General features: G+C 41.4%; 1 protein-coding gene across 1 annotated transcript in view; it reads right to left on the bottom strand.

Moving 5' to 3' along the window:
- The window catches only part of LOC311137204 (ras-related protein Rab-26-like), a 156,408-nt gene that overhangs the window by 73,592 nt on the left and 64,299 nt on the right, over positions 1–18,517 (bottom strand). The window contains exon 4 of the mRNA XM_084171564.1: positions 11,034–11,100. Within this exon, the coding sequence (XP_084027690.1) occupies positions 11,034–11,100 (67 nt within the window). The remainder of the gene's footprint in view (positions 1–11,033; positions 11,101–18,517) is intronic.

Here is an 18,517-nt window from a genome sequence, read left to right as displayed (position 1 = left end):
TTTGCTAAAATAATAATTGCTTGTCAAAAATGTAATGTAATACAATGGCAATCCGGGTTATAGGTTAAAATCCTACGCATGAACTGCCGACATTATTACGCATATTAATCGATAATGATGGAAAATAAGATATGCAAGATATTTGAATGGATACATATTTTTAAATAGATATATATATATATATATATTGAGGTGAGAGCATTGGAAATGCTTTGGGCGGTTGACCAGCTTCTGTTTTGTGGGTGGCACTGTGTGCTGTTTTCGATGGATGGGTCCTGGCCTCTCGGGGGCCTAGGGATTCGGGGGGACAGGGGTGGTATGCTGAACACTGGGATGACGGCCCAACTTGGGATTGGGAGGGGCTTTAGCGGGGGAATTAGTGGAGAACAATTGGAGGGTTACTTAGTAGCAATGCAAATATCATGGTACAGCTATATGGACAGTCAATCGCTATGGTATTTTTTATTGGTAAATTTACAAACATATATAATGATAAATAGATTTGAAACTTGTATCCCATTATGGTATGTGGTGAAATAAGTATAGCCAGTTATAATTGTAATGGCTTAGCAGATAATAAGAAAATAATAACAATATTTACATGGCTCAAAGAGAAGGAATATAATATCTATTGTTTACAGGAAACTCATTCAACAATTCTAGATGAAGTTGTATGGAGAAAGGAATGGGGGGGGGGGGGGGGGGGGTGAAATATACTTCTCCCATGGGCAAAGAAACTCAAAAGGGGTGATGATATTAATTAACAGTAATTTCGATCCGAATGTGCAAATTGTCCAAACAGATACGCAAGGTAGATGGATTATTTTAAATATGTTATTAGACCATAAACAGATATGGCTCATTAACATTTACGGACCAAATAATGATGATCCACACTTCTTTGACAATATATATAATAAATTATCAACTCTGCAAGCAATTCAAGACTCTATTATTATGGTGGGAGATTATAATACCGTTTTAAATAGCTCTGGATGGACCGTAAAGGAAATCACACTACAAACAATCACCCTCATGCTCTTAAGGAAATCGTGAATGTCATGGATACATTAGAACTAGTAGATATATGGAGGTATAAATATCCTGATCTAGTGAGATATACATGGCGGAGACTCAATCAAGCTAGTCGTCTTCACTTCTTTCTTATGTCATTTTCGTTGGCACCAAAAGTTTAAAAAGTGTTGATAGGGGACAGAATGCGGTCATATATAGTGGGGAAAAAAAGTATTTAGTCAGCCACCAATTGTGCAAGTTCTCCCACTTAAAAAGATGAGAGAGGCCTGTAATTTTCATCATAGGTACACGTCAACTATGACAGACAAAATGAGGAAAAAAAATCCATAAAATCACATTGTAGGATTTTTAATGAATTTATTTGCAAATTATGGTGGAAAATAAGTATTTGGTCAATAACAAAAGTTTCTCAATACTTTGTTATATACCCTTTGACACGTCAAACGTTTTCTGTAAGTCTTCACAAGGTTTTCACACACTGTTGCTGGTATTTTGGCCCATTCCTCCATGCAGATCTCCTCTAGAGCAGTGATGTTTTGGGGCTGTCGCTGGGCAACACAGACTTTCAACTCCCTCCAAAGATTTTCTATGGGGTTGAGATCTGGAGACTGGCTAGGCCACTCCAGGACCTTGAAATGCTTCTTGCGAAGCCACTACTTCGTTGCCCGGGCGGTGTGTTTGGGATCATTGTCATGCTGAAAGACCCAGCCACGTTTCATCTTCAATGCCCTTGCTGATGGAAGGAGGTTTTCACTCAAAATCTCACGATACATGGCCCCATTCATTCTTTCCTTTACACGGATCAGTCGTCCTGGTCCCTTTGAAGAAAAACAGCCCCAAAGCATGATGTTTCCACCCCCATGCTTCACAGTAGGTATGGTGTTCTTTGGATGCAACTCAGCATTCTTTGTCCTCCAAACACGACGAGTTGAGTTTTTACCAAAAAGTTATATTTTGGTTTCATCTGACCATATGACATTCTGCCAATCCTCTTCTGGATCATCCAAATGCACTCTAGCAAACTTCAGACGGGCCTGGACATGTACTGGCTTAAGCAGGGGGACACGTCTAGCACTGCAGGATTTGAGTCCCTGGCGGCGTAGTGTTTTACTGATGGTAGGCTTTGTTATTTTGGTCCCAGTTCTCTGCAGGTCATTCACTAGGTTCCCCCGTGTGGTTCTGGGATTTTTGCTCACCTTTCTTGTGATCATTTTGACCCCACGAGGTGAGATCTTGCGTGGAGCCCCAGATCGAGGGAGATTATCAGTGGTCTTGTATGTCTTCCATTTCCTAATAATTGCTCCCACAGTTGATTTCTTCAAACCAAGCTGCTTACCTATTGCAGATTCAGTCTTCCCAGCCTGGTGCAGGTCTACAATTTTGTTTCTGGTGTCCTTTGACAGCTCTTTGGTCTTGGCCATAGTGGAGTTTGGAGTGTGACTGTTTGAGGTTGTGGACAGGTGTCTTTTATACTGATAACAAGTTCAAACAGGTGCCATTAATACAGGTAACGAGTGGAGGACAGAGGAGCCTCTTAAAGAAGAAGTTACAGGTCTGTGAGAGCCAGAAATCTTGCTTGTTTGTAGGTGACCAAATACTTATTTTCCACCATAATTTGCAAATAAATTCATTAAAAATCCTACAATGTAATTTTCTGGATTTTTTTTCTAATTTTGTCTGTCATAATTGACGTGTACCTATGATGAGAATTACAGGCTTCTCTCATCTTTTTAAGTGGGAGAACTTGCACAATTGGTGGCTGACTAAATACTTTTTTCCCCCACTGTAATTGGCATATACATTACTCTTACTGAATTTCCAGGTGGGCGAGGATATTGGAAATGTAATCAAAGCCTATTGGATGATAACTTGTTTTTAACTAGGACAGAGGAATTTATAACTGATTTTTTCCGACATAACATAGGTACAGCAAATCCCCTTATTGTATGGGACACCTTTAAATGTGCCTTTAGAGGCCATGAAATTCAGTACTCATCTCGAAAACAAAAGCAATTTAGGTCAAAAGAGTCCACACTAACAAAGGAAATAGAAGGTCTAACAGAACAGATAGATAACAATAATAACTGTAACATAGAGGCTCAGAATAAATTAGAGGAAAAACAAAAATAAATGGAGAAACTTATTCAAGATAGATCAAGTGTAATATATTATAAAAATAAAGCAAACTGGATGGACTATGGGGAAAAATGCACCAAATTATTTTTTAAATCTTCAACATTCAACATTAAATCTTCAACATGCTACCAAAAATAATTTATTGAAACTGGTTACAAATGACGGAGTCACCCATGATTTACCAAATTATATTTTGAAGGATATTTAGGGCGGCAGGTAGCTTAGTGGTTAAGAGCGTTGTGCCAGTAACCGAAAGGTCGCTGGTTCTAATCCCCGAGCTGACTAGGTGAAAAATCTGCCGATGTGTCCTTGAGCAAGGCACTTAACCCTAATTGCTCTGGATAAGAGCGTCTGCTAAATGACAAAAAAAAGGAGGAAACAAAGTACTTTAAACATATGTTTTCGTTTCAGTCGCCTCCATCTCCTCTAACTGAAGCAAATTGTAGAGATTTTTTCCTATTAATAATGTAAAATTAACAGCCATGCAGAAAGACTCATGTGAAGGTGAAATTACAGAGGAGGAACTTCTGGATGCAATTAAAGACTTTAAGTCCGGGAAAACTCCAGGGTTGGATGGCATACCAGTCGAGGTATACCAAACCTTTTTTGATATACTCAGAGGACCGTTATTAGCATGTTTTAACCACTCCTATGTAAATGGTAGATTATCAGACACTCAAGAAGAAGGTCTGATTTCATTATTACTGAAACAGGATATACGTGGAAAATACACTGCTCAAAAAAATTAAGGGAACACTAAAATAACACATCCTAGATCTGAATGAATGAAATAATCTTATTAAATACTTTTTTCTTTACATAGTTGAATGTGCTGACAACAAAATCACACAAAAATGATCAATGGAAATCAAATGTATCAACCCATGGAGGTCTGGATTTGGAGTCACCCTCAAAATTAAAGTGGAAAACCACACTACAGGCTGATCCAACTTTGATGTAATGTCCTTAAAACAAGTCAAAATGAGGCTCAATAGTGTGTGTGGCCTCCACGTGCCTGTATGACCTCCCTACAATGCCTGGGCATGCTCCTGATGAGGTGGCGGATGGTCTCCTGAGGGATCTCCTCCCAGACCTGGACTAAAGCATCCGCCAACTCCTGGACAGTCTGTGGTGCAACGTGGCGTTGGTGGATGGAGCGAGACATGATGTCCCAGATGTGCTCAATTGGATTCAGGTCTGGGGAACGGGCGGGCCAGTCCATAGCATCAATGCCTTCCTCTTGCAGGAACTGCTGACACACTTCAGCCACATGAGGTCTAGCATTGTCTTGCATTAGGAGGAATCCAGGGCCAACCGCACCAGCATATGGTCTCACAAGGGGTCTGAGGATCTCATCTCGGTACCTAATGGCAGTCAGGCTACCTCTGGCGAGCACATGGAGGGCTGTGCAGCCCCCCAAAGAAATGCCACCCCACACCATGACTGACCCACCGCCAAACCGGTCATGCTGGAGGATGTTGCAGGCAGCAGAACGTTCTCCACGGCGTCTCCAGACTCTGTCATGTCTGTCACATGTGCTCAGTGTGAACCTGCTTTCATCTGTGAAGAGCACAGGGTGCCAGTGGCGAATTTGCCAATCTTGGTGTTCTCTGGCAAATGCCAAACGTCCTGCACGGTGTTGGGCTGTAAGCACAACCCCCACCTGTGGACGTCGGGCCCTCATACCACCCTCATGGAGTCTGTTTCTGACCGTTTGAGCAGACACATGCACATTTGTGGCCTGCTGGAGGTCATTTTGCAGGGCTCTGGCAGTGCTCCTCCTGCTCCTCCTTGCACAAAGGCGGAGGTAGCAGTCCTGCTGCTGGGTTGTTGCCCTCCTACGGCCTCCTCCACGTCTCCTGATGTACTGGCCTGTCTCCTGGTAGCGCCTCCATGCTCTGGACACTACGCTGACAGACACAGCAAACCTTCTTGCCACAGCTCGCATTGATGTGCCATCCTGGATGAGTTGCACTACCTGAGCCACTTGTGTGGGTTGTAGACTCCGTCTCATGCTACCACTAGAGTGAAAGCACCGCCAGCATTCAAAAGTGACCAAAACATCAGCCAGGAAGCATAGGAACTGAGAAGTGGTCTGTGGTCACCACCTGCAAAACCAGTCCTTTATTGGGGGTGTCTTGCTAATTGCCTATAATTTCCACCTGTTGTCTATTCCATTTGCACAACAGCATGTGAAATGTATTGTCAATCAGTGTTGCTTCCTTAGTGGACAGTTTGATTTCACAGAAGTGTGATTGACTTGGAGTTACATTGTGTTGTTTAAGTGTTCCCTTTATTTTTTTGAGCAGTGTATAAATATCCAGTCCATTAAAAAAATTGGAGGCCCCTTACACTTCAGTGTTGTGATGCAAAAATTCTAGCAAAATGTATAGCGCATAGAATTAAAAAGGTATTGTCGGACATTATTCATTCTAATCAGACAGGTTTTTTTACATGGGTGATACATTGGAGATAATATAAGGCAAGTACTGGAAACAATAGAACACTATGAAAAATCTGGGAAACCAGGCCTACTATTCATAGCAGACTTCGAAAAGGCATTTGATAAAGTACGACTGGGGTTTATATATAAATGCTTGGAGCATTTCAATTTTGGACATTCTCTTATAAATTGGGTTAAAATCATGTATAGTAAACCTAGGTGTAAAATAGTAAATAATGGCTATTTCTCAGAAAGTTTTAAACTGTCAAGAGGAGTGAAACAAGGTTGTCCACTATCGGCATATCTATTTATTATTGCCATCGAGATGTTAGCTATTAAAATCAGATCCAACAATAATATCAAGGGATTAGAAATCCAGAGCTTAAAAACAAAGGTGTCATTGTACGCTGATGATTCATGTTTTCTTTTAAATCCACAACTTGAATCCCTCCACAGCCTCATAGAGGATCTAGATACATTTTCTAACCATTCTGGATTACAACCAAATTATGATAAATGTACTATATTACCATAGAAAGTTGGTTGCAATTTCAATTTAATCCTCCAGAAAGGACAGAACAAATAATGCAACAAATATTGTGGTTAAACTCCAATATACTAATTGATAAAAAACCTCTTTTTTTTTACACATAAAAAAAAAAAGTATAATCTTCGTAAATGATATTATCGGTAGGACTGGTGGATTAGCATTACCGCAAAAATGGAAAAGGAAAGTGGAAGGGGGAAAAAGTAAGGAACTTGTCTGTCGGCCTTGCATTAAAGAATATAATTGGTTAAAGAAAATTGTGATAAAAAAAAAAAAAAAGTATACCAGTTTCATTTAAGGACCGAAGGATTGACAGCCATCCCATATAGATTGCAAAATAGTTGGGAAGAGATTTTTGATGTACCGATTCCATGGCATAGTGTTTATGAATTGATACGCAAAACGACGCCGGATTCAAAACTTAGAATGTTATTTATATGGGGGATACAATCTTCCCAGCTCTGCAGATTTTGCTGCGAAGAGACAGAATCATTAGATCATTTGTTTTGGTACTGTCCATTTGTAGCTTGTTTTTGGACACAGGTCCAGGAATGGCTAAAGGATTGCAATATTTACCTGGAGCTAACCCTGCAGATAGCACTACTGGGTGATCTGAAAAGTCATAGTCAATCGATCAATAATATAATAATACTTTTAGCAAAAAAATTTATATTCAATTTACGATCTGTAGAAACAATGAGAATAGAACGGTTCAGAACATTTGTAAAACATCACAGTACAGTTGAAAAATAAATGGCAAATAGAAATCCAATATGGATGGTGTTAAGAGATAGATGGGAGGTGTTGAATGGAGCTGAAGGATGGGACTAATAACAACAACTAATAACAACAAGATAACTAATGTAAAGCATACTGTGTCCATAATAAGTATATAGGTTATAGGTTGAGAGCTTTTGTGAAAGTAAAATATGGCATATACAAGCAAACCAGATGGACATCATGAAAATGATCGGAGGAAGTTCAGGAGTAAAAACAAACAAAATATAATTATTGTAGGATTTGACTGTGTCCATAAAATGTATATAGTATGTATGGGCTGGAAGTAGAGGCCTAAGCGTTGTTGTTCACTAGTTTACTCCAATTGGGGAAGGGGTGGTGGGGTTGGAAAGTATTGAAGGGAAATATAATTTAAAAAAGGATATGTGTGTGTGTATGTATGTATGTATATATGTATGTATGTATATATGTGTGTGTGTATGTGTGTGTATGTATGTGTATATGTGTATGTGTATGTGTGTATGTCTATATATATATATATATATACAGGGGCGGTGTGTTCATTAGGGCGATATGGGCGACGCACTGCCAAACGGGAAAAGGAAGGGATTTTTTTTCTAATCAAATATATCACGGCAACAGTAGTTATCAGTGTTCTAATCTAGACGTCTGATCTGCCACTAAATGTCCAATCAGGCTAAAGTCGTGCTTCAAATGGCCCCGCCCCTTTTGGGGCGATTTCAGTCAGGTTGAAAATCGCCCCAGAAGTCTCTCATAGCCTGTCATGTAAAATCTTTTTTTTTCAAATATCAGAGCTTTCAATACAATCTCTATGGGTTTCTGAGGGCTTGCACTTACGCGCTTTCGTCATACGTAACATAACCATGAACGTAACTAAGAAAAGAGCGGGTAGCAGCGTCAATCAATTCACGTACTACTATCAAGATGGCTAGCGTTCAGTGCAACTCGATTGTCTCTTTGAAAGAAGTTCACATCAAAGACCATTCAAAACGAGCTACTGGAGTGTATGCTAGCGGTCATGAGGGAACATATTGTGGAGGAGGTGAAGTCGGCGAACTTCGTAGCTATCCAAGCTGACGAGACCACGGACGTTTCTACACAGACACAGCTGGTGCTTGTGCTGAGGTACATAGATAGCAACCACAAAGTGCAGGAGCGCTTTTTTGAGTTCCTTCCCATCTCGGAATCAACCTCAGTCTCAATCGCCAGTGTGCTTTTGGAGAGACTGAACGGTCTTTTTGCCGACGACGAGAAAGTCAAACTGTGGTGCACTGGCACTGTACCAGGTTCTCATGAGCTACAACCTCCAGGAGACGTTCTCTGAGACTGTGACTCTGTTGAACATCCTCATAACTACTCCCATGACAACAGCTGAAGCTGAGAGATGTTTCTCAACTTTGACACGAGTTAAGACATTCCTGCGAAATTCAATGGGCCAGGAACGTCTGAATGCACTGGCCATGCTTTCCATGGAGAGGGAACTAGTCCTCAGCATGCCTGATTTCAATGAGAAAGTCATTGACCGCTTTGCTGCATTGAAAGAGAGAAGAGAACAGTTTCAGTACAAGTAATGTAGCCTCTCTCTCTCTTTGTCCCTCCCTGTCTGTCTCTTTAACACACACACACCCAAATCAGTTCACAGTTGATGTTGTTTAAGATAGTTATTTTTCATTTTAAAAAAAGTAAAAAAAAAAAAAAAATCTGTTCATGTTCATTTTTACAAATCTATACAATTGGCCAGAATATGGTTGTTCATATTTACAAATCTATACAATTGGCCAGAATATGGTTGTTCATATTTACAAATCTATACAATTGGCCAGAATATGGTTGTTCATTTTTACAAAGCCATACAGATAGCTGTGTTTACCTTTTCTATAAATTATTTTCAAATTCTGTTTTCAGGCAAAATGTCTATCACTGTTCATTTTCACAAATCTATACAAGAGGGCAGAATATGGAAGTCTATAAAAATTTCTTATTACCAATAACTTGCATCAATGTTTTCAGTAGCCTCTATCAAAAGCTCCTGCTTGCTTGTTGTGAATTATGCTCAGGTGCACATATTTCCAATTCAACCATGAGGCAAAAAATGTGGTAAAAGCTCTTGTTGATCCTGCAATCTGAACAAATACCAAGATGCTGTATTTTCATCTGATATTTCATTTGTTTATGGAAATGCATATTGTTTATGCAGTGTTGAGGAATGTGAAAGAACACCCTTGATTATTTTTACTGTGATAACTTATTTTGCTTTTGTAAGCCAACACTTTTGAGATCAGTCAATAAATGCTTCTGGCATTGACTTATATGCTGCCCCTGTCTTCATGTTGTTGCTGGACATATCTTTTTTTAAATGTGTGTAGGTCACCTAAATCATCAGAAAAATTGCCCCCCCTGAGAATTTTTTCAGGAGCTTCCACTGTATATATATATATATATATATATATATATATATATATATATATATATATATATATATATGTATGTATGTATGTATGTATATATATTTGCGAGAAAAAAAACATATGGGGGATTGGAAGTGATGCAGACAATTACATTGATGGAAGTTACAATCTATCTGAATTATTAAAGCTGATCTACCCTCAAAAAAAAAAAAAAAGTACTAATGGCTCTCCCGAGGACTGCAGTGGAATGCTACCTCTTATGCCTATGTGTGTCTATGATGCCTATAAAAATCATTGAAGTTGCTGATATCATTGACCATCATGGTGTCAAACATACGGCCCGTGGGTGGTTTGAGTAAAAAAAAAAAATTTGCAGGGGAAACATTCTCAATATTCTTTAAAATATCTAAAACCAAATCGAAACTGTGTAGAAATGATAATGGACCTATATTCTTAACTTTACAGCTAGCTAATAATCACTGTGCACAGTCAATGGACCTACATTCATACAGTTTCTTGACTGTCCAGCTCGCTAATAATCACTAGAGCGTCAGGGAGCATAGAAAATTCCCAAAACGTTGGATAGAGGACTATTTTGGGATAATCGTGACTGCAAGGAAATATAACAAAATTTCAGTGCGGCCCTCCGGACCTCATTGAAGACCGGATGCGGCCACCGGGCAAAATGAGTTCGACACCCCTGGTCTAGATAGAAAATACCTATGATAAACTCCATATTGGTAAAGGGGTGAATTCCAAATCAACACAATTAAAATAATCTATTAATGTCTATGGTAAAGCCACTTGGTTCCTAGGCCCATCGAAACTTACACAAGGTTTCAAGTACAGGATGATTTCTGGCACTACTGAACATTTATATATCTTACTTTACATCCTCAGGCATGGCATTTAGCGAATGATAGATTCTCAACACCTCTATGAACAAGTTCAAGCTTCCATTAAGGCCTAAACAGGAGTGGGAGACATCTTTATCCAGCGTTTTGCAGGAAGTGACAGTGTCCATGGCCCGCAGTCTGAAAGCATCAACTCCTGCAGTTCTGACTGTCACTTTGAATGAGCTTTATTTAAAAAAGGTTTGTGATACGAGTGAATGCTCCCTGAAGATCAGTGAACATAGAGCACTGTTCTGACATATCAGCCCATCACTGGTTCTCTGCCCAGCTCGGAATACTGGATGTGAGAATGGGAGAACACATACTGAACACACACACACACACTTTTCACTGTCTACATCTGCTGTAGACTTGACAACAAATACAACACAGTCTAACTGGTGTAAACACAACAATCATACGTCTTCTCAAGTAGGCAAATGTTTACTTTCTTAATCACTGACATTACTAAGGAATGCTCAATTTTCCCCAAACTGAACTGCTGTCCCCTCCAGCGGTAAACACTACTTGTCTGTGTTTCATTCCAGTGGTGTACCAGAGAGGAGCCCACCTCACCGTCTCCCCATCAGCAGGCCTCACAGCATGAGGCAGAGGAGAAACTGTCAGCGATCTACTGCTGGAGAACCAGAGAAATTACTCTTCTCATACACACACACTTAAATATGAGTCACACACACCGAGCTTGATGAACAACCACCAGGCAATGTGTACCAATGGAGGAGATGAATTGCAGCCAGGGTACTGTATGGTGCTCCTAAACACACACACACACACACACACACACAGCTTACCATGAGCGTCGCGGTAGTAGGCGTGTGTGACGCTGCGGAATCTTTCTTGCCCAGCAGTGTCCCAGATCTGAGTAGGAAGACATATGAAATCATCATCACCATCCCTCTCCCACCCTGTAATGACTGTTCTCACTCATCAATGGGCCAACAGCAGCTACCAGCAGCTCAATGAATGAACTGGTAGGAACAGAGGATCTGAGATATGAATCATGTGCATTAAAATGTATTTTTCTCTCTGGGAAAACGTCTATTGAATGTAGTCTATTCATAGTAACAATGACTATAATCAATTTTAAATTCACAACGGCTGAGGACCCACCTGATTGACCTTTACTCTGACCTTTACCCAATATACAGGTTGGTTGTTTAGCAACATGACCGACACGTGCGCAACTATGGGGCAAAACATACGGGGTTGGCAACATATAAACTATATTTCGTCTCCAATGTTTATTGAAAACGTAAATAAATGTGACCAATGAGCACTTGTTGCCTCTCAAATACACAGTTACAGTTGTTGGTTAGCTAGCTAGCAAATTTTAGCCATATTAGCATTGACATGAAATCAGTCAACACCTCAAAACAAGACATGGTATCAAGAACGAGAAGAAACGAGTCACTTACGATTCCCCATGTGGCAGTTTCTTATCATTGTTGGTAGCTATATGGCCATTCAGAATCACAACAACTCACGGACTTCTGCCCAATTGAAGCATGCACATCGTTTTCGTGACTTTTGTCAGCTAACCCATCTATGTGTATTAAAGGCCATGAATCATGCACATATGGGTTGTTCCTTTTGCATCCATTTGATATTTGAAGTAGAAATTGTGCACAAATATTGCATTTTAAAAGCCTGTTATATTAAATGAAGTGCCCTTTAAAGTTTTGAGAATTACACAAATATTAATTTTCACAGTCTGCTGCCTCAGTTTTTATGATGCCAATTTGCATATACTTCAGAATGTTATGAAGAGTGATCAGATGAATTGCAATTAATTGCAAAGTCCCTCTTTGCCATGAAAATGAACTTAATCCCCACAAAAACATTTCCACTGCATTTCAGCCCTGCCACAAAAGGACCAGCTGACATCATGTCAGTGATTCTCTCAGGTGAGAGTGTTGACGAGGACAAGGCTGGAGATCACTCTGTCATGCTGATTGAGTGAGAATAACAGACTGGAAGCTTTAAAAGGAGGGTGGTGCTTGAAATCATTGTTCGTGCCGTCTTCATTGCTTTGCACAAAAAGGGCTTCACAGGCAAGGATATTGCTGCTAGTAAGATTGCACCTAAATCAACCATTTATCGGATCATCAAGAACTTCAAGGAGAGAGGTTCAATTGTTGTGAAAAGGCTTCAGGGTGCCCAAGAAAGTCCAGCAAGCGCCAGAACCGTCTCCTAAAGTTGATTCAGCTGCGGGATCGGGGCACCACCAGTGCAGAGCTTGCTCAGGAATGGCAGCAGGCAGGTGTGAGTGCATCTGCACGCACAGTGAGGCGAAGACTTTTGGAGGATGGCCTGGTGTCAAGAAGGGCAGCGAGGAAGCCACTTCTCTCCAGGAAAAACATCAGGGACAGACTGATATTCTGCAAAAGGTACAGGGATTGGACTGCTGAGGACTGGGGTAAAGTCATTTTCTCTGATGAATCCCCTTTCCGATTGTTTGGGGCATCCGGAAAAAACCTTGTCCGGAGAAGACAAGGTGAGCGCTACCATCAGTCCTGTGTCATGCCAACAGTAAAGCATCCTGAGACCATTCATGTGTGGGGTTGCTTCTCAGCCAAGGGAGTGGGCTCACTCACAATTTTGCCTAAGAACACAGCCATTAATAAAGAATGGTACCAACACATCCTCCGAGAGCATCTTCTCCCAACCATCCAAGAACAGTTTGGTGACGAACAATGCCTTTTCCAGCATGATGGAGCACCTTGTCATAAGGCAAAAGTGATAACTAAGTGGCTCGGGGAACAAAACATCGAAATTTTGGGTCCATGGACAGGAAACTCCCCAGACCTTAATCCCATTGTGAACTTGTGGTCGATCCTCAAGAGGCGGGTGGACAAACAAAAACCTACATATTCTGACAAACTCCAAGCATTGATTATGCAAGAATGGGCTGCCATCAGTCAGGATGTGGCCCAGAAATTAAATGACAGCATGCCAGGGCGGATTGCAGAGGTCTTGAAAAAGAAGGGTCAACACTGCAAATATTGACTCTTTGCATAGACTTAATGTAATTGTCAATAAAAGACTTTGACACTTATGGAATGCTTGTAATTATACTTCAGTATACCATAGTAACATCTGACAAAAATATCTAAAAACTCTGAAGCAGCAAACTTTGTGAAGACCAATACTTGTGTCATTCTCAAAACGTTTGACCACGACTGTAGACCACATTGAAAATTCAATCAATCAGAATTTCATATGAATAAAGTCTTGCTAAAGTGTCAAAATTCAGCATTTTGACATGTCCCTCTAAGCATCCTCTGTGACTTCTAGGAAGATTTTAACCCACTTAACCCCAACATTTCTCCAAGTTATGACCATCATTGTAAAGCCCTAGTTATTTTGTTAGGTTGACAAAGTCATTTCTGAAGATTATAACTTATTTCATGCGATCAGTGATTTCATTTTAAGGTGAGAAAACAACAACCTGTCTCTCATTTTAAGGTCAACCCTGTTACGTAAACTGAACTCTCGTTTTAATATTGTGAAACTATTCCTTTTTAAATATTTGTTTTCAAAAGAAACATTGAACATCAAATAGTCAATTTGCAGTGAACAGTGGTGTAAAGTACTTAAGTAAAAATATTTGAAAGTACTACTTACAGTGAGGGAAAAAAGTATGTGATCCCCACTGACCCACGGACAAAGACATGATCAGTCTATAATTTTAATGGTAGGTTTATTTGAACAGTGAGAGACAGAATAACAACAACAAAAACTGAAAAACGCATGTCAAAAATGTTATAAATTGATTTGCATTTTAATGAGGGAAATAAGTATTTGACCCCTCTGCAAAACATTACTTAGTACTTGGTGGCAAAACCCTTGTTGACAATCACAGAGGTCAGACGTTTCTTGTAGTTGGCCACCAGGTTTGCACACATCTCAGGAGCAATTTTGTCCCACTCATCTTTGCAGATCTTCTCCAAGTCATTATGGTTTTGAGGCTGACGTTTGGCAACTCGAACCTTCAGCTCCCTTTTTTTTCTATGGGATTACGTTCTGGAGAATGGCTAGGCCACTCCAGGACCTTAATGTGCTTCTTCTTGAGCCACTCCTTTGTTGCCTTGGCCGTGTGTTTTGGGTCAATGTCATGCTGGAATACCCATCCATGACCCATTTTCAATGCCCTGGCTGTGGGAAGGAGGTTCTCACCCAAGATTTGATGGTACATTGCCCCGTCCATCGTCCGTTTGATGCAGTAAAGTTGTCCTGTCCCCTTAGCAGAAAAACACCCCCAAAGCATAATGTTTCCACATCCATGTTTGACGGTGAGGATGCTGTTCTTGGGGTCATAGGCAGCATTCCTCCTCCTCCAAACATGGCGAGTTGAGTTGATGCCAAAGTTGATGCTCGATTTTGGTCTCATCTGACCACAACACTTTCACCCAGTTCTCCTCTGAATCATTCAGATGTTCATTGGCAAACTTCAGACGGGCCTGTATATGTGCTTTCTTGAGCAAGGGGGCCTTGCGGGTGCTGCAGGATTTCAGTCCTTCACGGCGTAGTGTGTTACCAATTGTTTTCTTGGTGACTATGGTCCCAGCTGCCTTGAGATCATTGACAAGATCCTCCCGTGTAGTTCTGGGCTGATTCCTCACTGTTCTCATGATCATTGCAACTCCACGAGATGAGATCTTGCATGGAGCCCCAGGCCGAGGGAGATTGACAGTCTTTTGTGTTTCTTCCATTTGCGAATAATCACACCAACTGTTGTCACCTTCTCACCAAGCTGCTTGGCGATGGTCTTGTAGCCCATTCCAGCCTTGTGTAGGTCTACAATCTTGTCCCGACGTCCTTGGAGAGCTCTTTGGTCTTGTCCATGGTGGAGAGTTTGGAATCTGATTGATTGATTGCTTCTGTGGACAGGTGTCTTTTATACCCTCCTCTCTGGCCCAGGCCCCAAGCTACAGGACTGTTTTGCTAGCATAGACTGGAATATATTCCGGGATTCATCCGATGACATTGAGGAGTATACCACATCAGTCACCGGCTTCATCAATAAGTGCATCAATGACGTCATCCCCACAGTGACCATACCATAAATATTTGGACATTAACCAAGTTATTATTATTTTAGCTGTCTACCACAGCATATTGGAGTTGAAATTAAATAATGAATATGAGCTGAAAGTGCAGAATTTCAGCTTTAATTTGAGGGTATTTACATCCAAATCGGGTGAACGGTGTAGGAATTACAGCACTTTTTATATGTGGTCCTCCCCTTTTTAAGGGACCAAAAGTAATTGGACAATTGGCTGCTCAGCTGTTCCATGGCCAGCTGTGTGTTATTCCCTAATTAGTTAATTTACAAGTAAGCAGATTAAAGGTCTAGAGTTGATTTCAAGTGTGGCATTTGCATTTGGATACTGTTGCTGTTAATCCTCAAAATGAAGTCCAAAGAGCTGTCACTGCCAGTGACGCAAGCCATCATTTGGCAGAAAAATCAAAACAAACCCATCAGAGAGATAGCAAAAACATTAGGTGTGGCCAAATCCACTATTTGGTACATTCTTAAAAAGAAAGAATGCACGGGTGAGCTCAGGAACACCAAAAGGCCCGGAAGACCACGGAAAACAACTGTGGTGGGTGAAAGAATAATTATTTCCCTGGTGAAGAAAAACCCCTTCACAACAGTTGGCCAGATCAAGAACACCCTCCAGGAGGTAGGCGTATCTGTGTCAAAGTCAACAATGAAAAGAAGACTTCACCAGAGTAAATACAGAGGGTTTGCCACAAGATGTAAACCATTGGTAAGCCTCAAAAACAGGAAGACCAGATTAGAGTTTGCCAAAAAACATCTAAAAAAGCCTGTACAGTTCTGGAACAACATCCTATGGACAGATGAGACAAAGATCAACTTGTACCAGAATGATGGGAAGAGAAGAGTTTGGAGAAGGGAAGGAACTGCTCCTGATCTGAAGCACACCACCTCATCTGTGAAGCATGGTGGAGGTAGTGTTATAGCGTGGGCATGTATGGCTGCCAATGGAACTGGTTCCCTTGTATTTATTGATGATGTGACTGCTGACAAAAGCAGCAGGATGAATTCTGAAGTGTTTACGGCTATATTATCTGCTCAGATTCAGCCAAATGCTTCAAAACTAATTGGACGGCGCTTCACAGTGCAGATGGACAATGACCAGAAGCATACTGCGAAAGCAACCCAATACTTTTTAAAGGCAAAAAAGTGGAATGTTCTGCAATGGCAAAGTCAATCACCTGACCTGAATCCAATTGAGCATGCATTTCACTTGCTGAAGGCAAAACTAAAGGCAAAACGCCCCAAGAACAAGCAGGAACTGAAGACAGCTGCAGTAAAGGCAGAGCACCACCAGGGAAGAAACCCAGCATCTGGTGATGTCTATGGGTTCCAGACTTCAGACAGTCATTGACTGCAAAGGATTTGCAACCAAGTATTAAAACTCACAATTAAATGTATGATTATGTTAGTTTGTCTAATTCATTTTGAACACCTAAAATTGGGGTGCTATGTATAAAAATAGTTGTAATTCCTACACGGTTCTTACAATAATTTTTACACAACACTTAAATTAAAGTTGAAAGTCTACACTTCTAGCACATCTTATTTGTTTCCATTCAAAACCATTATGGTGGCGTACATAGCCAAAATTATGCAAATTGTGTCACTGTCCAAATACTTATGGACCTGACTGTATATACCCCAACCAGAAGCCATGGATTACAGGCAACATCTGCACCGAGCTAAAGGGTAGAGATGCCGCTTTTAAGGAGCGGGACACTAACCCGGACGCTTATAAGAAATCCCGCTATGCCCTCCGACGAACCATCAAACAGGCAAAGCGTCAATACAGGACTAAGATTGAATCATACTACACCGGCTCCGACACTCGTCGGATGTGGCAGGGCTTGCAAACTATTACACACTACAAAGGGAAGAACAGACACGAGCTGCCAACCTACGTGAGAATGCTATTCATTGACTACAGCTCAGCGTTCAACACCATAGTGCCCTCAAAGCTCATCACTAAGCTAAGGACCCTGGGACTAAACACCTCCCTCTGCAACTGGATCCTGGACTTCCTGACGAGCCGCCCCAGGTGGTAAGGGTAGGTAACAACACATCTGCCACGCTGATTCTCAACACGGGGGCCCCTCAGGGGTGCGTGCCCAGTCCCCTCCTGTACTCCCTGTTCACCCAAGACTGCATGGCCAGGCACGACTCCAACAACATCATTATGTTTGCCAACGACACAACAGTGGTAGGTCTGATCACCGACAGCAATGAGACAGCCTATAGTGAGGAGGTCAGAGACCTGGCCTTGTGGTGCCAGGATAACAATCTCTCCCTCAACGTGATCAAGACAAAGGAGATGATCGTGGACTACAGGAAAAAGAGGGCAGAGCATGCCCCCATTCACATCGACAGGGCTGTAGTGGAGCAGGTTGAGAGCTTCAACTTCCTTGGTGTCCACATTACCAACAAACTATCATGGTCCAAACACACCAAGACAGTCGTGAAGAGGGCACAACAATGCCTATTCCCCCTCAGGAGACTGAAAAGATTTGGTATGGGTCCCCAGATCCTCAAAAAGTTCTACAGCTGCACCATCGAGAGTATCCTGACTGGTTGCATCAACGCCTGATATGGCAACTGCTCGGCATCCGACCACAAGGCACTACAGAGGGTAGTGCGTACGGCCCAGTACCTCACTGGGGCCAAGCTTCCTGCCATCTAGGACCTTTGTACCAGGCGGTGCCAGAGGAAGGCCCTAAAAATGATTCCAGACACCCTAGTCATAGACTGTTCTCTCTGCTACCACACGGCAAGTGGTACCGGAGCGCCGAGTCTAGGTCCAAAAGGCTCCTTAACAGCTTATAACCCCAAGCCATAAGACTATTTGCATTGACCCCCCCCCCCCCCCCCCCCCTTTTTACGCTTCTGCTCCTTGCTGTTTATTATCTATGCATAGTCACTTTACCCCTACCTACATGTACATATTACCTCAATTACCTCGACTAACCTGTACCCCCACACATTGACTCTGTACTCTCACACTCTATCATCCATCTATCTATCTGGGCTTGGTTTCCCAAAAGCATCTTAAGGCTACGTTCATCGTTAAAACCTTTGCAAGAGCATCGTTATGTCTCCGAGCTGTTTCTCAAAACCATCGTTATTAAAGTTTCTCTTGAAAAGGCACATTATTTTTTTTTTTTTACTTGCCTTTCATGAACTTACACTCACACTTGACTCCCCCCCCCCAACTAT

The sequence above is a fragment of the Coregonus lavaretus genome, assembly GCF_964263955.1.
Source record: "Coregonus lavaretus genome assembly, chromosome: 1".
Lineage (NCBI taxonomy): Eukaryota > Metazoa > Chordata > Actinopteri > Salmoniformes > Salmonidae > Coregonus > Coregonus lavaretus.
The sequence above is the reverse complement of the archived record's forward strand: the minus strand, read 5'-3'. Positions and strand labels throughout refer to the sequence as shown.